General features: G+C 56.3%; 1 protein-coding gene across 1 annotated transcript in view; it reads right to left on the bottom strand.

Moving 5' to 3' along the window:
* Positions 1 to 19,279, bottom strand: part of SIGLEC1 (sialic acid binding Ig like lectin 1) — a 72,037-nt gene that overhangs the window by 34,648 nt on the left and 18,110 nt on the right. Inside the window, exons 8-14 of the mRNA XM_075931078.2 lie at positions 15,595 to 15,849; positions 13,749 to 14,051; positions 10,229 to 10,483; positions 8,550 to 8,849; positions 7,376 to 7,636; positions 3,534 to 3,836; positions 405 to 659 (exon numbers count right to left, since the gene is read on the bottom strand). Coding sequence (XP_075787193.2) covers positions 405 to 659; positions 3,534 to 3,836; positions 7,376 to 7,636; positions 8,550 to 8,849; positions 10,229 to 10,483; positions 13,749 to 14,051; positions 15,595 to 15,849 — 1,932 coding nt within the window. The remainder of the gene's footprint in view (positions 1 to 404; positions 660 to 3,533; positions 3,837 to 7,375; positions 7,637 to 8,549; positions 8,850 to 10,228; positions 10,484 to 13,748; positions 14,052 to 15,594; positions 15,850 to 19,279) is intronic.

Genomic DNA, 19,279 nt, shown 5'->3' with positions numbered 1-19,279 from the left:
CTGGCGAGTCAGGGTGGGACCAGGACCCTTCCCTGAGCCCAGACTAGCCCCCGCCCCTTCCTGGACGCCATTCCCAGATCCTTCGAGCCCCCAGTTCCCAAGGGCTAGCTCAGCCGCCTAAGGCTCCCCCCAGAGGCATCTCTCTCACTAATGTTTGGATGCCTTTCCTCTCAGACGTGGTTTGCATGGGCCGCTGTCCACTTTCTGGAGACTGGGCCGGGACACACACTATGTGTGGCCAAAGCAGGATGCTTCGGAAGGTCGAGCCTCCCCTCCCCACCGATATACGGAGTGGTCTCTTATCCCGCTTCCTCTCCTAGCGCCGGTGGGCTGGGCGCTCTGGGCGGAGCCGGTGGGTGCACAGAGGCATTTTTCTCTGACCCCCGCCCATGCCGAGGACTCACACAGGACGTTCAGAGCGCCCGGGGAAGAGCTTCTAACCCTGTCCTGGGTCGTCGCCGTGCAGTGGTAGGACCCAGCGTCGGCGGCCGCGACCTTGGGAAACACGAGAGACCTGGCGGGGCCCTCGCGGAACCAGATACTGTTCTTGTACCAGGTGTAGTGCGGCATCGCCGGCGCGTCGCTGTCCACTGCGCAGGTCAGGTTAACGGCCTCCCCTTCGCGGACGTCCGGGGAGGGCGAGATCCACACCCGGGCAGCTGGGGGAAAGAAGGCAAGAAAATGACAGATAGAGGGGGTGTGGGGGGATGGATGGATAGATGGATAGAGGGCGTGTGTGCGGATAGAGATAGAGGTGGGTGTATGGGGATAGATAAATAGATTGAGGGTGTTTGGGGGGATAGATAGATAAAGTGGGCATGAAGGGGGATTGATGGAGGAATTCAGGGGTATATACAGGGATGCAGGGATTAAATAGGTACATGGATAAATATGGTGAAGGATGGATAGATATAAAGAGATATGTAGGGGGATGGGCAGGCAGATAAGTGGGTACTTGCAGATGGATGGATGGGTGCAGGGTGTGGATGGGGGTGGATGGAGGGGACTATAGATACAAGGGGGAGGCAGGTGGCTGGATGGCTGGACACAACACAGAAGAATGTGGGGGTGGGGGTGGCTGGACACAGCAGTATGCAGGAGGGTGGGGGACGGCTGGACACAGCAGTATGCAGGGAGTGGGGGGGTGGCTGGACACAGCAGTATGCAGGGGGGTGGGGGCGGCTGGACACAGCAGTATGCAGGGGGGTGGGGGCGGCTGGACACAGCAGTATGCATGGGGCTGGGGGCGGCTGGACACAGCAGTATGCATGGGGCTGGGGGCGGCTGGACACAGCAGTATGCAGGGGCTGGGGGCGGCTGGACACAGCAGTATGCAGGGGGGTGGGGGCGGCTGGACACACCAGTATGCAGGGGGTGGGGGCGGCTGGACACAGCAGTATGCAGGGGGTGGGGGTGGCTGGACACAGCAGTATGCATGGGGCTGGGGGCGGCTGCACACAGCAGTATGCATGGGGCTGGGGGCGGCTGCACACAGCAGTATGCATGGGGCTGGACACAGCCAATGCAGGAGGGTGGGGGTGGATGGACACAGCAGTATGCAGGGGGGGGGGGCGGCTGGACACAGCAGTATGCATGGGGTGGGGTTGGCTGGACACAGCAGTATGCATGGGGCTGGGGGCGGCTGCACACAGCAGTATGCATGGGGCTGGACACAGCCAATGCAGGAGGGTGGGGGCGGCTGGACACACCAGTATGCAGGGGCTGGGGGCGGCTGGACACAGCAGTATGCAGGGGGTGGGGTTGGCTGGACACAGCAGTATGCATGGGGCTGGGGGCGGCTGGACACAGCAGTATGCAGGGGGTGGAGGCGGCTGGACACAGCAGTATGCATGGGGCTGGGGGCGGCTGGACACAGCAGTATGCAGGGGGTGGAGGCGGCTGGACACAGCAGTATGCAGGGGCTGGGGGCGGCTGGACACAGCAGTATGCAGGGGCTGGGGGTGGCTGGACACAGCAGTATGCAGGGGGTGGAGGCGGCTGGACACAGCAGTATGCATGGGGCTGGGGGCGGCTGGACACAGCAGTATGCAGGGGCTGGGGGCGGCTGGACACAGCAGTATGCATGGGGCTGGGGGCGGCTGGACACAGCAGTATGCATGGGGCTGGGGGCGGCTGGACACAGCAGTATGCATGGGGCTGGGGGCGGCTGGACACAGCAGAATGCATGGGGCTGGACACAGCAGTATGCAGGGGGTGGGGTTGGCTGGACACTGCAGTATGCATGGGGCTGGGGGCGGCTGCACACAGCAGTATGCATGGGGCTGGGGGCGGCTGCACACAGCAGTATGCATGGGGCTGGACACAGCCAATGCAGGAGGGTGGGGGTGGATGGACACAGCAGTATGCAGGGGGCGGGGGCGGCTGGACACAGCAGTATGCATGGGGTGGGGTTGGCTGGACACAGCAGTATGCATGGGGCTGGGGGCGGCTGCACACAGCAGTATGCAGGGGGTGGGGTTGGCTGGACACAGCAGTATGCATGGGGCTGGGGGCGGCTGCACACAGCAGTATGCATGGGGCTGGACACAGCCAATGCAGGAGGGTGGGGGCGGCTGGACACACCAGTATGCAGGGGCTGGGGGCGGCTGGACACAGCAGTATGCAGGGGGTGGAGGCGGCTGGACACACCAGTATGCAGGGGCTGGGGGCGGCTGGACACAGCAGTATGCATGGGGCTGGGGGCGGCTGGACACAGCAGTATGCAGGGGGTGGGGGCGGCTGGACACAGCAGTATGCAGGGGCTGGGGGCGGCTGGACACAGCAGTATGCAGGGGCTGGGGGCGGCTGGACACAGCAGTATGCAGGGGCTGGGGGTGGCTGGACACAGCAGTATGCAGGGGCTGGGGGTGGCTGGACACAGCAGTATGCAGGGGCTGGGGGCGGCTGGACACAGCAGTATGCAGGGGGTGGGGTTGGCTGGACACAGCAGTATGCATGGGGCTGGGGGCGGCTGGACACAGCAGTATGCAGGGGGCGGGGGCGGCTGGACACAGCAGTATGCATGGGGCTGGGGGCGGCTGGACACAGCAGTATGCAGGGGGTGGAGGCGGCTGGACACAGCAGTATGCAGGGGCTGGGGGCGGCTGGACACAGCAGTATACAGGGGGTGGAGGCGGCTGGACACAGCAGTATGCAGGGGCTGGGGGCGGCTGGACACAGCAGTATACAGGGGGTGGAGGCGGCTGGACACAGCAGTATGCATGGGGTGGGGGCGGCTGGACACAGCAGTATGCAGGGGCTGGGGGTGGCTGGACACAGCAGTATGCAGGGGGTGGAGGCGGCTGGACACAGCAGTATGCATGGGGCTGGGGGCGGCTGGACACAGCAGTATGCAGGGGGCTGGAGGCGGCTGGACACAGCAGTATGCATGGGGCTGGACACAGCAGAATGCATGGGGCTGGACACAGCAGTATGCAGGGGCTGGGGGCGGCTGGACACAGCAGTATGCATGGGGCTGGACACAGCCAACGCAGGGGCAGCCGGCGGGCGGCAGAGGCCAGCCCCGCACTCACTCTCGGCGGTGAAGTTCAGGGCGGTGCTGGCGTTGCCGTAGGCGTTCCTGGCTGAACACACGTACTCTCCTTCGTCCTCCATGACCACAGCCTGGATCTCCACCCTCAAGCTGTTGTGCGCGGAGGAGACCCTGAGGCGCTGCCCGGCCGCGGGCTGGGAGCCAGCGCTCGAAGCCAGGAGCTCCCCTCCGCGGAAGAGGGCTAACTCGGCCGGCGGGTCGCTGGCAACGGTGCACTGGAGAACCCCCAGCGGCCCGCCCTGCGTCCCCAGGAGGGAGCTGAGCTGGGGCTGCCGGGGCGGATCTGTGGGGCGAGACACTGGCGTTAAGCTCGCCGCGCCCATCACCCGGAGCCTCCCCTGCCACGATTCCGCCTTTGACCAGCAAAGCAGGCGGCCAGCCTGAGTCACCGGCAGCACGTTCACTGTCGGCCGCTTGAGAGGTCGGTGCTGGGACCCTCTCCCCTCCCCCCTTCACCGCTCAAGGCCTTTTGTCGTGTAGGCTCTCCGGGGCAGGGACCGTGCCGCCTTGCAGCCCCTCCCACACTCCCAATAACGGGAAAAGGAAGAGACAGACCGATCCGCCTGGAAGAGTCCGAACAGCTCCTCTCCCATTCCACTGTGAGTACCTTCCAATGAATATTTGTGTCTGGCCCCTATTTCTAGAGCTGATTGGGACTTTTCAGTGTAAAACGTGGGGTGGGGGAGGTAAAAAATCTTGATTAACTGAAAACGGTCCTGCTTGTGAAATCGACAAATCTCCGGCCTTGAATAACGTTTTTGGGGGGGGAGAAAGCTTCCAAAGGGTTAAAGTGAAAAGGTCTCGCTTTTGAGGTCACTGTGGCTGTTGGGGTTTGAAGTGTCAGCCAGTTAGACTTTTAGGGTATGTCTAGACTACGTGCCTCTGCCGGCGTGTAAATCAGACTACCCGGCATAGCCAGTGAAGTGGGGATTTAAATATCCCCCGCTTCATTAAAATAAAAATGGCTGCCGCGCTGGGCCGGCTCAGCTGATCGTCGGCACAGCGCACAAGTCAAGACGTGGATCAATCGATAAGGGAAGCCTTTGCCAACCGCTCCCTTATGCCTCGTGAAACACGGTTTACAGGAGTGGCCGACAAAGGTGTTCCCCGTCGACCAGGCCGACAAAGGTGTTCCCCGTCGACCAATCTGCGTCTTGACTGCCGCAATATTTGAATCCCAGCTTCATTGACTCTGTCGGGTAGCTGCTCCTGCCTCACCCCCCTGCCTCAACCTGCAGCCTCCTCTGGGTTTCCAAATCCCCCAGCCTGCAGCCCCTTCCTGCACCCCAAACCCCTCATCCCCAACCAGAACCCTTCCACCCCAAGCCTCTGTCCCAGACCAGAGCCCCCTCCCAAGCTCAGAACCCCTTGGCCCACCCCCTGAATTCTGTTATGAGCACCAATGGGAAGGTGATGAGTGGCTTTACCTCCGCGTCACACATCCTCTCCGTGTCACACGTCACCTGCACATTGGTGCACGTAACAAAATTCATTCTGCTTGGAAATGGGAAAAATAAGAGGGAACTTCTCTTCCCCGTGGTTTCTGGGCTGTCTTGGCTGAGGTCAGCGTGAGCATTGCCGGGTAATTTGGGCTCCTGCATCGGGCTCGTCCCAAGCAGAGCCCGAACCCCGGGAGGCATGGGCTGCCCTAGAGCAGCCAGGCCAGCAGCGGCTGCCGGCAGAATCGGAGCTGGGCAGGAACCGGCCTTTTCACTTCCCAGAATGGGCCACAACCAAAGAGCGCTGGAATTTCCCGCTCCCCGAAATTCAGAAGGAAAACAATGATGCTTCAGGCCAACCGACAGATTTCGTTTGGACACAGCTGAAAGGGGCTGTACCGAGGTCGCCTCCTTGTTTCCGTTTTAGATTCTACTAGGAGATGCACCCAGCGTCGCTCTGGTCCTTAACTCAAATGCGTTTTGTTTTTCTTCATTCGCTCTTTGCTCTGGGGTGGAGTGGGGGGGGGAGGGGTTCAGGGTGCAGGCTACCCTGGGGGGGAGGGCAACCCCCACCATCTCTCCCTGCTGCAGCTTGGGGCCAGGAGAGAAGCACCTGTCCATGTCTGCTGCAGCTCCAGCAGGCACAGCCAGGGGCAGGGTGCATGTCCCCGGGCTGGGGGAAAGACAGACACACAGACAGACAGACAAACTCTCTGAAACAGATAGAGCCAGCTGTCCCTTTCTCCATCCCCGCCCCCTGCTGGCCCACTGGGGTTAGAGCTGTCCCAGTCCCCTTGCTGCCCCCTTGTGGTCATTTTGCAGAACAACTGTCCCTCCTGGCTACCAGGTGTGTCAAACAGGCCGCATGCAGCCCGATGGAAAGTTTTTGCAGCCCACCACGACATTCTTATAAAAGAATAAAGTGCAGCCCGCTGGCCGCTCGGAGGATGGGGCTGAGTGCAGATCACAGCCGGCCGCCCGGCTGCTCTGCGCACAGCACCGCAATGACGGCTCATGCCACCCCAGTGGCCAAGGAAGAAACGTGTGGTGGCGGCAGTGACTCCAGGCATTAGATTGGGGGAGCTGGGAGTGCCTGGCTCTGGGGGAGGGAGGAGGCATTAGGTTGGGGGTGCCTGGCTCCGGAGGAGGGGGCGAGGCATTGGGTTAGAGCAGGAGGGGACTCTGGGGGAGCGGAGGGGGATTGGGTTAGAACGGGGGCATGGGAGTGCTTGGCTCTGGGGGAGAGAAAAGGGGGAAGTTTTGTTAACATTTTGCTTTTTATTTATTTATTCCCAACTAAAATCACGAAATGTATATTCATTGTATATCAATAAATATATGTCAATTTTTTGCAATTGCACGAATATTATATGTTTCTGCAAAATCTCAAACTTACAAAGTATCTGAAATTTTCACAGAAGCCTGTTCTATTTGATTAACCATGGTCTATACTTTTTTTTTTATTTCAACAAAACAAGCTATGTATCCTATATAAAATTAAAAAGTTCCTAAAATTTATATTTAAATTACAAATTATTTTATATGGGCAAATAGTTTTACACGTCAAATTATTATATTATATTATATTATCAAATTATATTATATTATATTAAAATAAGACCTGAAAAATTATAAAGTATACCTAAAATATAATCTATAATAATAAATAATTATGACTTTCTGATAGAAGTACATTTTCTTTGGTGGCCCCGAAAGCTATCAGTTTTCATTTGTGAGGCCCTTCGAGTTTGACACGCCTGTGCTACACCCTCCCTTTCCATTTTATGAGAAACAATCCAATTCCAGGCACATCCCATTGTCTTGGCTCAGCCAAACTCTGAGCTTGCTTTAAGAGGAGTCTGCCTACTGAATTTGGTGGTCCTAGCTCTTATCCTGTAGGAGGCGCTCTTGAACACATGGACTCACAGACAGACAGACTCGTGTTTCTAAAACACACAGTAAGATTTTGTAATAAAAACTGGAGCCACCTGACGTCCCCAGTCCTGTCGACACGGAAGAGCAAAACGTTCTGTGCCAACAAGAAACACGTCGATGGAACATTGCGCCCCGTGGAAAACGCCCTTTTTGCATTTTCCTTTGCAAAATGAATTCTGACCGCAGACGGCGCATTGCTGCGGCACGCTTTGCTGCCGGTGAACCTGCATTGCCTGATGGGAACTGCGCGGGTGGGGAAATTCCCAACCAGCTCCAGTGACGAGCCATTCCTCCCCCCACCCTCCAGCCATGGCTTGGGAGAGACGCAGGGCACCCGGCCTGTGTGCAGCTAAGCAATGCAGCGGGTGGCTCCACTATCAACAGGTGGCTGCCCATAGACCTCCATAAGAACTGGAGCGGCCACGCCCGGAGAAACAACGCCACTCACATGAGACGTGCAAGCTGACGGCTGGGGAGATGCTGCGGCCGGTTCCCTCGGGGCTGCGAGCCTGGCAGTGGTAGGAGCCGGTATCCCCACTGGTGACGCGTGGGAAGGTGAGGGAGCGCTCGGAGCCCTCCGGAACCCGGCGGCTGTTCTTGTACCAGGTGTAGGTGGCGTCCTCCGGCGCGTCTCCGGTCACGTCACAGGTCAGGGAGACACGGTCCCCTTCCTGCACTTCCGGGGAGGGGCTGATCAGCACTCGGGCCGCTAGCCATGGAGACAGGCCACAGCAGAGAGAGAGAATGACTTCGAGGCTCTCGGCAGCAAGGGGACGCCTCGCCCTGCCCTCCCCCCCAGATGGGCCAGACGTGCCACGGGTAGAGCTGAACCCAGAGATGGGGCCGGTTGTGACTCAGCCCTTGGTCTCCGACATGGGACGTCTAGATCTCGGCCCGGCTCTCAGAGTGGGCTCCCGCCATGTCCAGGTGGGCTGGGACCATAGCGGCTGCGCTCCGTGCTCACGCACCCAAAGGCGACGAGCGTTCGCCCGAGGAAGGGCTGAGCGAGGACGTCCGGATGGAGTCCTTGGTGTGTAGCCTTCCTGGGGCAGGGATCTTTGGCTGCCTGCGCAGGGCTCTGCCTGCCTCTCAGGGAGACATCAGGAATCCTAGTGAGCGCTGATAGACCCCGAATGCTTCCTCGGTGCATTACAGTCCGGACCCCCCACCCTCCCGATGCAGCCACCTCTGCAGTGGAGCGTGGCAGCTGTTTATGCCGCACCAGAAAGGGCAGGAAGGGGAAGGCTGCAGGGAAGGGGAACTTAGGCCAAACCCGCTAGCAATGGACAGAAGACCAAGGGCCCAACCTCCCCACAAGGAAGGCCCATCTCGTGGTATTTCTAGCCAGGTGCATTCTGGGAGCCTCATCGGGGTTCCCGGCCGGTTGTGGACTCCCAGCTGTCTCTAGTGCAGGGGCCTTTAAAGGGACCCCACCCAGGCCCATCCGAGGGGGTCCACAATGAGAGCGGGGATCGAACTTGGATCTTGCGCTCCTGAGGCTCTGGAGCCAAAGGCGCATCTCCACCCCGCCCAGCAGCGTGGGGTCTAGGACACACAGGTGAGCAGCCCCGGGTGCAGCCCGCAGAAGGCAGGACAGAGCGAGCCCTTTCCTCGGTACTCACTTTGCACGCGGAAGTACAGCTGGCCGGAAGAGGTGCCGTACGGGTTGGTGGCGGTGAAGCGATAGCTCCCTTCGTCCTCCAGCGTCATGTCCCGGAGCTCCACCCTCAGGGAGTTCTGGGAGGCGGTGACGCTGACCCGCTGGGCGGCTGCTGTGCCGGGGCCGGAGGAGGCCACAAGTTCGTCTCCTTTATACAGGGAGAGCAGGGCGGGGGGGTTGCTGTCCACCGCGCACCGGATGATGGCCAGGCTGCCCAGCTCCGCCTCCAGGAACGAGGTCATCCGGGGATTCCTGGGGGCGTCTGAAGAGTCGGGAGGAAAGATCGCCTTTGAGTTGTGAATATCCTGGGGACCCACCGTGTCCCTCCCAAAGCCCCCTGCACATTGTCATCACTGCTGCACACCACAGCCACGGCGATGGGACGCCGCTCCTTGGCTGATTGAGCTAGCGGAGAATCGCCACCAGCGGTAAGCAGTACGAGGGCTATGACGCACAGAAGAAAAGCGCTGGTTCCGTTCCACTCGAAAGAATCACACACAGAGACACATGCTCCCACGTGTGCCAGAACACACATGTACATTCTAAGGCACACGCATGCTCACATGTGGGACCCGGTTTCCAGTTAGGCACAATCGCCACATGCCTAGGGGTGTCGGCTTTCTAGGGGTGCCGTACTTCTCTAAAACTGTATGCAACACGTGCATGCTTAGCTACATGCTAACACACGCATGCTAAACCGCACACTCACACGCATTCTAACACACACACGCTAAAATACACACACGCATTCTAAGATGCACGCATACTAAAATACACACACACATGCTTATGTGCATTCTAACCCCCACACACACACAGACACACAGTCTCTCCACATTAGCCGGTTAATTACAGACAGGCTATTTATTGTGACGTGCTCTGGTTATAGCTTGCTATGGTAACCCCTGAAATCTACTCTTGGTGCCGTTCCAAGGGGCAGGATCCATGGTGGAGGAGGTGGTCTTGGACACAGGGACCAGGCCATGTGCAGGGCAGAGCAGAAGCTGACACTAAAGACCAGGAGCAGGAGAATACAGAGGAGGCGTTTCGGAGGTTTGGAGGCTGACGTGAAAAAACCTGCAGCGAGTTGGAAGAAGCCGGGCGAGCAGTTTGGAGCCTGAAGCAAGCAGCCTGGATATGTGAGGAGGGGACGGGGAGAGACAGCATGGGATCTTGGCTGATTGAGCTAGCGGAGAATCACCACTAGCGGTAAGCAGTACGAGGGCTATGACACACAGAAGAAAAGACTGGTCACTGGGCTCTGGTTAGGGCATGACAAGGTCTTCACCGTCCATATGATTCAGCCCCAAGTGGGCCCAGAGTGCCAGTGTGAAGGCGTGCAGGTTGTATGTGCACATACGTGTTGCCACACACACATATATGCGCCGGCATGCACGCAAGAGCCCAGACAGGCATATGCATGTGTGCATTCTCATGCAAACAATGCACACGGGTGCACACTCCACACTACCACAATCTTACGCATGCACACGATAGGAGCCCATGCACCCATACCCCCATGTGTCCGTCGGCATGCCTCGAGGCACCTCCCCCGGACAGACCACCCCCCCGCCCCACGCACCCAGCTGCAGTGGCTGGAACGGGCCCGACTAGCGAGGCTGCCCAGTGCCCGGAACTTACACAGCACGTTCAGCGAGAGCAAGGCCGAGCTCCTGCGGGTGCCGTTGTTGGTGGCCTGGCAGTAATAGACCCCGGCGTCCGTGCTGGCCACCTGCCGGAACACCAGGGAGCCGGCCAGGCCCTCGGCCAGCCACTGGCCGTTTCTGTTCCAGCGGTAACTGGTGGTGGCGGAGGAGTTGCTGCTCACTTGGCAGGTGAGGTTGACCCCCCGGCCTTCCTGCACCTCGGAGGCAGGGGTGGCGACGATCCTGGCGGCTGACGGGGAGAGAGACAAATGAGATGCAGGTGCAACCCAGACACCCAGGCTCTGTCTACACCCGCGGCTTCTTGCGTGAGGAATATGCAAATGAGGCTAAGCGTGGAATATCGCCGAGCCTCATTTGAATTCCTAATGAGCCACCATTTTTTGCAGAAGAGGCTCTTGCGCAAGAAGAAGCGTCTACACGGCCCCTTCTTGCACAAGAAAACCCCTCTTGCGCAATGCCGTTCTTCCTGAAAAGTACTAGGTGTAACGGCATTGCGCAAGAGGGGTTTTCTTGCGCAAGGAAGGGCAGTGTAGACGCTCCTCCTTGCGCAAGAGCCTCTTCTGAAAAAAAATGGTGGCTCGTTAGGTATGCAAATGAGGCTCGGCGATATTCCACGCTTAGCCTCATTTGCATATTACTCGCACAAGAAGCCGTGCGTGTAGACAGAGCTCTAGTGTGGGGCACTGTCCCATGCAGTGGCACCTAGACCACAGCAACCGCTAAGAACAAGAGACCTCTACAGGATGGGCTGAGGGCCAGCTGGCTTTTCGCTCAGAGGGCAGAGGCTCCTGTACTGAGGTCCCAGGTTCAAATCCACCTGGTGGCAGTTACACAGAGGTGCCACAGGGCACAAGACAATGCCTGCTACAGAGGGAAGACCCGGGAGGGAGCTGGTGGGGGTGCAAGGGATGGGCTTAGCCCAAGGGGGAGTTGTCTGGACCCTACAATTAATTTCCTGACATGCAGCTGCAGGATACTCTCCCAAAAGACGGACTGGGGCCCCATTGTGTGGGACGTGTCAATTAGACTCAACCCGGCTCTGGGCTAGCCTCTGTCATTCTCTGAGGCAGGGGAGCAAGCTCTCAGAAACGGGGGGAGTGTCGTTTTCATAGTTAAAACCGCAGTACGCGAAGTCCTGGAGGATGCACAATCGAGCGCGTGTGAACGTTTGTGGGGGAGAAATGGGGTGGGGGGAGGGTACAGCCAGCACTTGTGAGATGACCTTTGGCATGGTGCTTTGACAGTTACACCGGTGTAAACGTGTCACAGTCGACTCCGGATTTACCGCGTTCCCACCAGCAGAATCTGGCCCGCGGAGGGGAGGCGTCGCCTCTGGCGCGTCGAGGCTTGGGAAACGTTTTGCAAATCTCACGCCTGTCGTTGATTCGCCGCGAATGAACCGAGTCGTCTCGGATGCCACACGCGGGCCTGTACCCTGCCCTCAGGCAGCCACTTTCCTACCGCTGTCCCCTGAAAATCTGTCCTACGGCCACGGCTTGGGAACACTGCACGGCCCGAAGTCGTTTGTGAGGTGGTGGATGACTCCACGATGGTGACTCCACGCGCACACGCTCGGTTTCACGTAGCCAACTCAGGCAAAAGGCCCAAATCGGACACGCGGAACTTCCGGGCAGCTTCCTTCCCGCGTGACGGATCAGACAGCTGACCTGTCTTTCCATGAATCTGTGCTATTCAGTGCCCCGCGGTTCCACAGGATCCCCGGAAATGGGAGGCATTCCCCCTCAGGAGTGAAAAGGGGGATTCAGTAGTGAATCACCCATGGAGTCATGGGTTCTAAGCCCAGAAGGGGTCATTGTGATCTGAGTAGCTCCGCCCAGAGATCTTCCCCACGATAATCCCCCGAGCAGCTTTTAGAAGCACATCTCCCTGATTCCCAAATTGCCAGGGAGGGAGAATCCGTCCGGGCCCTGGGGAAGTCGTCCCGGGAGTTAATGGCCCTCAGGATGTCCAAACAATGTGATACTTGCTCAGTCCCTCACTACAGCCATTCTGTACCTGGGACCTCTCTCGCTTAGTGCGTGAGTCTCTGCCGCTTGCGCAAAAAGCCAGCTGGCTTGCGGCTAAGGCGGGAGGCCAGAGGTTTTGAAATTAAAGTGGATAAGTGTAAAGTAATACACGTTGGAAAAAATAACCCCAACTATACGTCCAGTACGATGGGGGCTAATTTGGCTACGACAAGTCAAGAAAGATCTTGGCGTTAACGTGGATAGTTCTCTGAAAACGTTCACAGTGTGCAGCGGCAGTCAAAAAGGCAAATAGGATGTTAGGAATGATTAGGAAAGGGATAGAAAATAAGACCCAGAATATCTTACTGCCTCTGTATAAAACTATGGTACGCCCACATCTTGAATACTGTGTACTGTTGTGGTCTCCTCACCTCAAAAAAAAAAGATATTTTGGCCTTAGAAAGGGTTCAGAAAAGAGCAACTAAAATGATCAGGGGTTTGGAACGGGTCCCATATGAGGAGAGGCTAAAGCGACTGGGACTTTTCAGTTTAGAAAAGAGGAGACTGAGGGGGGATATGATAGAGGTCTATAAAATCATGAGTGGGGTGGAGAGGGCCGATAAAGAAAAGTTATTTATTAGTTCCCATAATAGAAGAACTAGAGGACAGCAAATGAAGTTAATGGGGAGCAGGTTTAAAACTAATAAAAGGAAGTTCTTCTTCACACAGCGTGTAGTCAACCTGTGGAACTCCTTGCCAGAGGAGGCTGTGAAGGCTAGGACTATAACAGAGTTTAAAGAGAAGCTAGATAATTTCATGGAGGTTAGGTCCATAAGAGGCTATTAGCCAGGGGATAGAAATGGTGTCCCTGGCCTCTGTTTGTCAGAGATGGGGTGGGGCTGAGGGTGAGAGCTTTGGCTCCGGCTTTGGGGGTGCAGAAGGGACTGACCTCGAGCAGCTCCCACTCAGCGGTGCAGTAGGGGGGCTAAGGCAGCTTCCTGCCTCTCCTGGCCCTGCAGACCAGGCTGTGCCCCAGAAGCAGCCGGCAGCAGGTTCCCAGCCCATGGGAGGGCAGAGCAAGTGCTTGGAGCAGGGACAGTGCTTCCCCCCACCAACTAGGAGCCGGGCCTGCTGCAGCTGCTTCTGGGGTGCAGCGCAGTCTGCAGTGCCAGGCCAGGCAGGGAGCTGCCTCAGCCCCCCACTGCTCCCCTGATCCCCCTGCAGCCACAAGCCCCAGCACCCGACATCCCCCCGCCCAGCGCTGGGGCCCCCCCTCGTTTGAAAGCCACGGCTGCAGAGGAAACTCCTCTCTCGGTAAGTGGTCTCCGTGCCACCCCGTGAGACAGTGCCCTTCCCCCGGCAGGCGTGTGGGTCACACCGTGGCAGGACACGACCTGCCCCTCCAGCGAACCCCACAGCAATCACCGGAACGGCCGGGCGTGGTTCTTACAGCCACCCGCATGAATCATCCCTTGGCACCCACACAGGGCCTGGCCCCCCCGGCCTGCCTGGGTCCCCCCCACTCACTCTCTGCGCTGAAGACCATGGAGGCGCTTGCGTTGCCCAAGGCGTTCCTAGCCGAGCACACGTACGTCCCTTCGTCCTCCAGCGCCACCTCGCGGATCTCCACCCGCAGGCTGTTGTGCGAGGCCGTCGCACTGACCCTCTGGCCGGGCAGCGTGCGGGAGCCACTGGTGGAAGCTACCAAGTCATCGCCTCTGGACAGGGCTAATTCAGCTGGTGGGTCGCTGTCGGCCGTGCACAGGATCACACCCACATGCCTGTCCGGCGTCTCGAGCAGGGAGCTCATCAGGGGCCGTCTCGGTGGGACTGCAGGGTTAAAACATTGTATGACGTATGACTGTTTACTACATCAGGACAAACCCTGGCAACCAATGTTCCCTCTCATTTTTTCCATCCGTGTGTGGAATCAATTTTGTTATATGCACCAAGGAATGTACAGATGTGCACCACCATAGACAAACACGTAACCAGTGGTGGGTGCTCTGCTAATCGTCCGGGTGGCATTTGAATCTCTACTGGGTGGCCGCCCAAGCGCTCAGCTTACAGGGAACACGGCTGGCAATACCTTACATCCCGATAGAGGCCAGAAATCTAAACTCATACGGACACTGTGAGTAGCGAACACTTTATTCACCACTGAAATGCACATGCAGCTCTGGGGTGGAACATAGCAGCTGGTGAACAGCACGTGGCGACGTTATGCTGAAGTTAAGGCTGCAAAACCAACCAATTCCTGCTAAAACGACAGGGAGAAGAGAGGCAATTGCCACAGGTGGAATTTGGGCCGGGCATGGGAGTTAATACAGGTTGGACCTCTCTAGTCTGGTACCCTCGGGACCTGCCTGGTGCTGAACCAGAGAATTTGCTGGACCAGGGGAGGTCAATATTGTCAGGCAACATTACCCACAATGTCACTGCTTGCTGGGTCTTAGAAGACATGGAGGGGTAAATTAGAGCTAAATCACAGCCCAGAACACTGAGAGCTAGGACTGTCGGCTGTAAACAGACTTTATGGGTCCACGGGAAACTTGGCCACACCCATGCAAAGTGGACATCTGGCTAATTAAAATCATGCCGGACCACGGAGGTTGCCGGACCAGAGAGTGCCGGATTAGAGAGGTTCCACCTGTATTCTTATGCAGAGTGCCAGTCCAGGCCTGCTTTTATCTACCATGAATGGTCACGACACCGGTGCTACATCTCACCTGTGAGATGACAACTCCGGCAGTGCTGCCCCACTGTGGGTGCATCTACACAGCGCCCAAAACTCAAAAAAAGATACGCAATTTGTGCTATGCAAATTGTGTAGCTTATTTTGAGTCTATTTTGAAATTTGGTGCTGTCTACACAGCACCAACAATTGAAATAAAGGCTATTTCGAGCATCCCTTACTCCTCATAGAATGAGGTTTACAGGGATGGCGAAATAGCAGGTCCGCTCTATTTCGAAATAGACGCGGGGTAGCTAGAGCACTGCTGTGTAGACAGATCCTGGGTGACTTCAGCGAGAAGGTTGCTGGGGTGTGGAGGTTGCCGGGCCTAGCATCAGCTCATGACCAGGGCGGTACTTCCAGACTGATCAGATAACCGACTCCCATCTTACTTCCTTACTACAGGTGGTCAGGGCCGGATTCCGCACTCAGACAGGCTGGTGTAAGTCTGGAGTAACCACTGATTCGGGGATCACTTTGGTTTCACAGTGGGGTAAATAAGAGCAGACCCTGGCCTTTGGGGTGTGGACACTCCCCAAGATGTCCCCCAGCTGATCGGCGTAGTAGCCAGATCCCTACGGACACAGAATTCCCCCTCCTGCCTTACTCCGAGGGCTGCGGAAGGGAGGCCAGACTTACACAGCACCCGCAGGGGCACCGCCGGAGAGGTGCTGCTGCCTCGGCTATTCCGGGCCGTACACTGGAAGGCGCCCGCGTCCTTGCTGCCGGCGGCCGGGAGGAGCAGGGTGTTCTCAGAGCTCTCCTTCAGCCACCTGGCGTTCTTATACCAGATGTAGCTGGTCCCCTCCTCGGCGCTTCGGGTGGCGACGCACCTCAGGGTGACCCCGTCTCCTTCGCGCACCTCCGGGGAGGGACTGATCAGCACCCTGGCCGCTGGAAGAGGGAGGGAAGCTGAGGAGTCGGAACTTGGAGGTGAAGCCTCGTGGGGTCGTTACCCACGACGTACGCTCCGGGCCTCACCCAGGCTGATCAGCTCCTGCGTGGAGGGCAAAGGGAGTCCTGGGAGGGGGAGGGGAAGGCAAGGACGCCAGGGACACTGGAATCGGGCCTCTAGTCCAGCTGCTGAGCCTCCATTCAGTGCCCTGCTTGTGGCTGGTTTTGCCTACTCAGCAGCGTTGTGGGCTGCGGTTCGTTCTTTGCTGTTCTGTTTAATTGTTTCCTGCTTGGGGGAAGGAGAAGAGGCCCCTGTATGACTGGCGAGATGGCTTTCAGCCTGTCCAACCACCTTTGGATAGCTGCCCCAAAAGAGCAGGCAGCTGAAGGGGGTGGAAAAATTCTGTTGACATACATTTTTTCCACAGATTTTTTTGTGTGTGTGTTGCAAAACTAAGTTTTCCACAAAAGAAGTCTGCTTTCTGTGTGGGGAAACATGACTGTTTGTCAAAAAACCTCTAACATCCAAATAGGGTTGCCAGATGATTGAAACAAAAATACCGACACCCCCCCCAAAAAAAACCCCAAAACACGGGTAAAACATTCTGTTGAAGGAAAGAAAAAAAAAAGGACTCCAAGACTTATTAAGCAAAGAAAAAAAATTAAATAAAACAGCATTAAAACAGCATGTCCCCTTTAAGAGTGAGTGCGGGGATTGCATTACTTCCTCTGGGTCTTTTTGCCAGCAGCCATTTTGTGCCGGCAGCCTTGCAGAACCAGGTAAGTTGGGGTCAGGAGGCTGGGGGTATTGGGGGCCAGGAGGGAATCGGGGGGGGGGGGGCAGGAGGCCGGGCACCGAGTGTTTGTAGGGTTGCCAGGTGCCTGGCATTTTCACCTCCTAGCCAGGGAAAAAATCAGAAAATTTCGGACATCTCAGGTGTTCAGTATTCTCTGATTTTTTTTTACTGGACAGGAGGCAAAAATACCAGACTGTCCGGGTGAATACCAGACACCTGGCAACCCTACATCCAAACCCAGAGAAGTTTATGGCCAAAGCTGAAACACTTTGATGAAGTGATACTATTGCAGTGCCTCATGGGAGTTGTAGTTCTGGGATCTCCTGCCCCCATTCTTCTCTGTGGGCTGGGTTCCCTAGTGAAAATATATCTCCTGTGATGCATTGTACCAGGAGGTCCCATGATGCACCTGTGGTCGCTCGGCAAGAAGGGAGCCAGGATGCATCATGGGAATTGTGGTTTGGCCAGGGATTCTGGACTATAGAAGTGAAAGGGACCATGAAGCCCCTACACTACAATTCCCATAAAGTACCATCACTATATTTCCAAACTGAAATGTTTTTGGCTTCTATAGCCTCTCCCCGACTTACGAACCGGTTACGGACCGAGCAATTGGTCGTAACTCGGTTTGTTTGTAAGTTGGACCTCAAAGAGTTACATGCAACCATGCTGTTCGTAAGTGCAGATCATGTTCTTAACTTGGGGTCCGCCATTTACAACAGCTTCGGTCGTAAATGCGAACGGTCGTAAGTCGACCGTTCGCAACTCGGGGACAGGCTGTAGTTGAAAATTTTCAATCAATAAGTTTAATTTTTCAGTTTTTTTGCCAAGAAATCAAAAAAATTGGGTAAAAACTCAAAATTTCCAACAGGAAAAAAACCTCCAAACGTTTTCTGACTAGTTCTGCAAGGGAGGCCCCTGGCTTTTCCAATCAAAGTAATAGGTTCCTTCCAGAGACAGCTGAAAAGAAAAGAATTCTCTAAGGAGACACCAGGCCGGTATGAAGCATCTTGGCTCAGAAATAAGAATTTCAGCACCAGAACACGCTCTCTTCCTCCCCACCTAGCCAGAACCCAAACATCTGCATTTGTCATCAGCTGTAGCTTCTTCGAGGCCCGATCCAGGAGACTGGAGAAAAGTAAGTTGAAAGCATCAGTCCGTGAGCACTCTATAGCTACAGCTGGCCCACATGTTTTATCCCAAAGATTTTCCTACTGAAAAAAATGGGATTTGCTAAAAAGGGATTATGTTGTTGAGCAAAATGCCATTTTTCAATACGAAATTTCTAACCAGAACTAAATGTTTCCGTTTATTCCCAGTGACATTTTGGTTTCATTTTCATTTTCAAAGATGTAAAAATTCCTTAAATTTGGAAACTATAAATTTTGGGTATTTTTTCTTTTTTCTCTTCTTTCCTTCCCTCTCTGTGTATCCAACTGGATGAGCAAACTGGCGAGGTTGTTTCTCCTCCCCCTTCCACTTTCCTCTTCTTTTTTTCCCTTTTGCTGCTCTCTAAGGCTATGTCTACGCTGCGGGGGTGTATCCCAGGAAAACTCCGCCGCATGCAGGGAATAAGTTTGCTCTTCCGCTTTTTTGGCGGAAGAGTAAATGTGCTCTTTAAGGGATCCCTGCATTCCTCATTCCACGAGGAATAAGGGATCCTTCGAAAGAGGAGGCTTTTCCGAAATTTGTTCCATTGTAGAAGGGCCAAATTTCAGAAAAGCCTCTTCCGAAAAAACTATTGTAAAAAGCTACGCAAATTGCAGAGCACAATTTGCGTAGCTTTTTCCAATAGATCCCTACAGTCTAGACATAGCCTAACTGGTCTGAAACGGGGGGGAAGACGGGACACGTCACCGAGTGGAAAAAGGAAAAATGAGGAAAGGGAAAAGCGAGCGGGGAAGGAACACTCCGCCCAGCGCCCACGTGATTTCGGTCAAGAGAGGAGGCCGTGAAAGGAAGGGAAACGAAACGCTGGCATTTCTCAAAGCCAAACGCATGAAGACGTTGGAAAAATACAAACAACGGTGGCCATGTTGCACTGGCTCGGAGCTTTCGGTGAGTTTGTGAGTTTGACTGCGGAGGGGGTGGGAGTGGCCAGGCGCAGCGGGGGCCCCAGCCCAGCTGGGAAGAGAGCGGTGCTCACACAGGAAGGCGCCCAAGGCAGAGAAAGGGAGGAGAGCCAGGTAAGAGAGAGCTGAGGGTTGCCCTGTGTGACGTAGTGGGAGGTACCTTGCTGGTTGCTTTGCTGGGCGGTGGGCTGTGGGTGATCTCCGCTGGCAGCTGTTTGTAGCACGGCCCAGCAGGGCAGGGGATGAGTCATTATGCAAGGGGCTCCCAACCTGTCCGACCAGTTATCTCCCAGGGAGAGAAACAAAGGAAGGAGGGGAGGCCAGCTCCTGGCTGGGGGGCAGGGCTGGAAGGGACGGTTTTTAGTCTGGTATCATGGAGGAAGCAGCCTAGGGAAAGGGGCTGGGATTTAGGGGGCCAGACTCCCCCATCTCAAGGGGGCCTGAGGCATCCTAGGCCTGCCCTGGAACCTGGTGACATCTGTGCTGTGCTGTATCCTGGAGAAGCAATAAACTCCCTCTGTTCTACTGGCTGGGGGAGTCTGTCCATGCCATTATGGGGGT

Source organism: Pelodiscus sinensis, chromosome 4 (assembly GCF_052426305.1).
Source record: "Pelodiscus sinensis isolate ZL-2025 chromosome 4, ASM5242630v1, whole genome shotgun sequence".
Taxonomy (NCBI): Eukaryota; Metazoa; Chordata; order Testudines; family Trionychidae; genus Pelodiscus; species Pelodiscus sinensis.
Note: the sequence above shows the minus strand (reverse complement) of the source record. Positions and strands in the feature narration are given on the sequence as shown.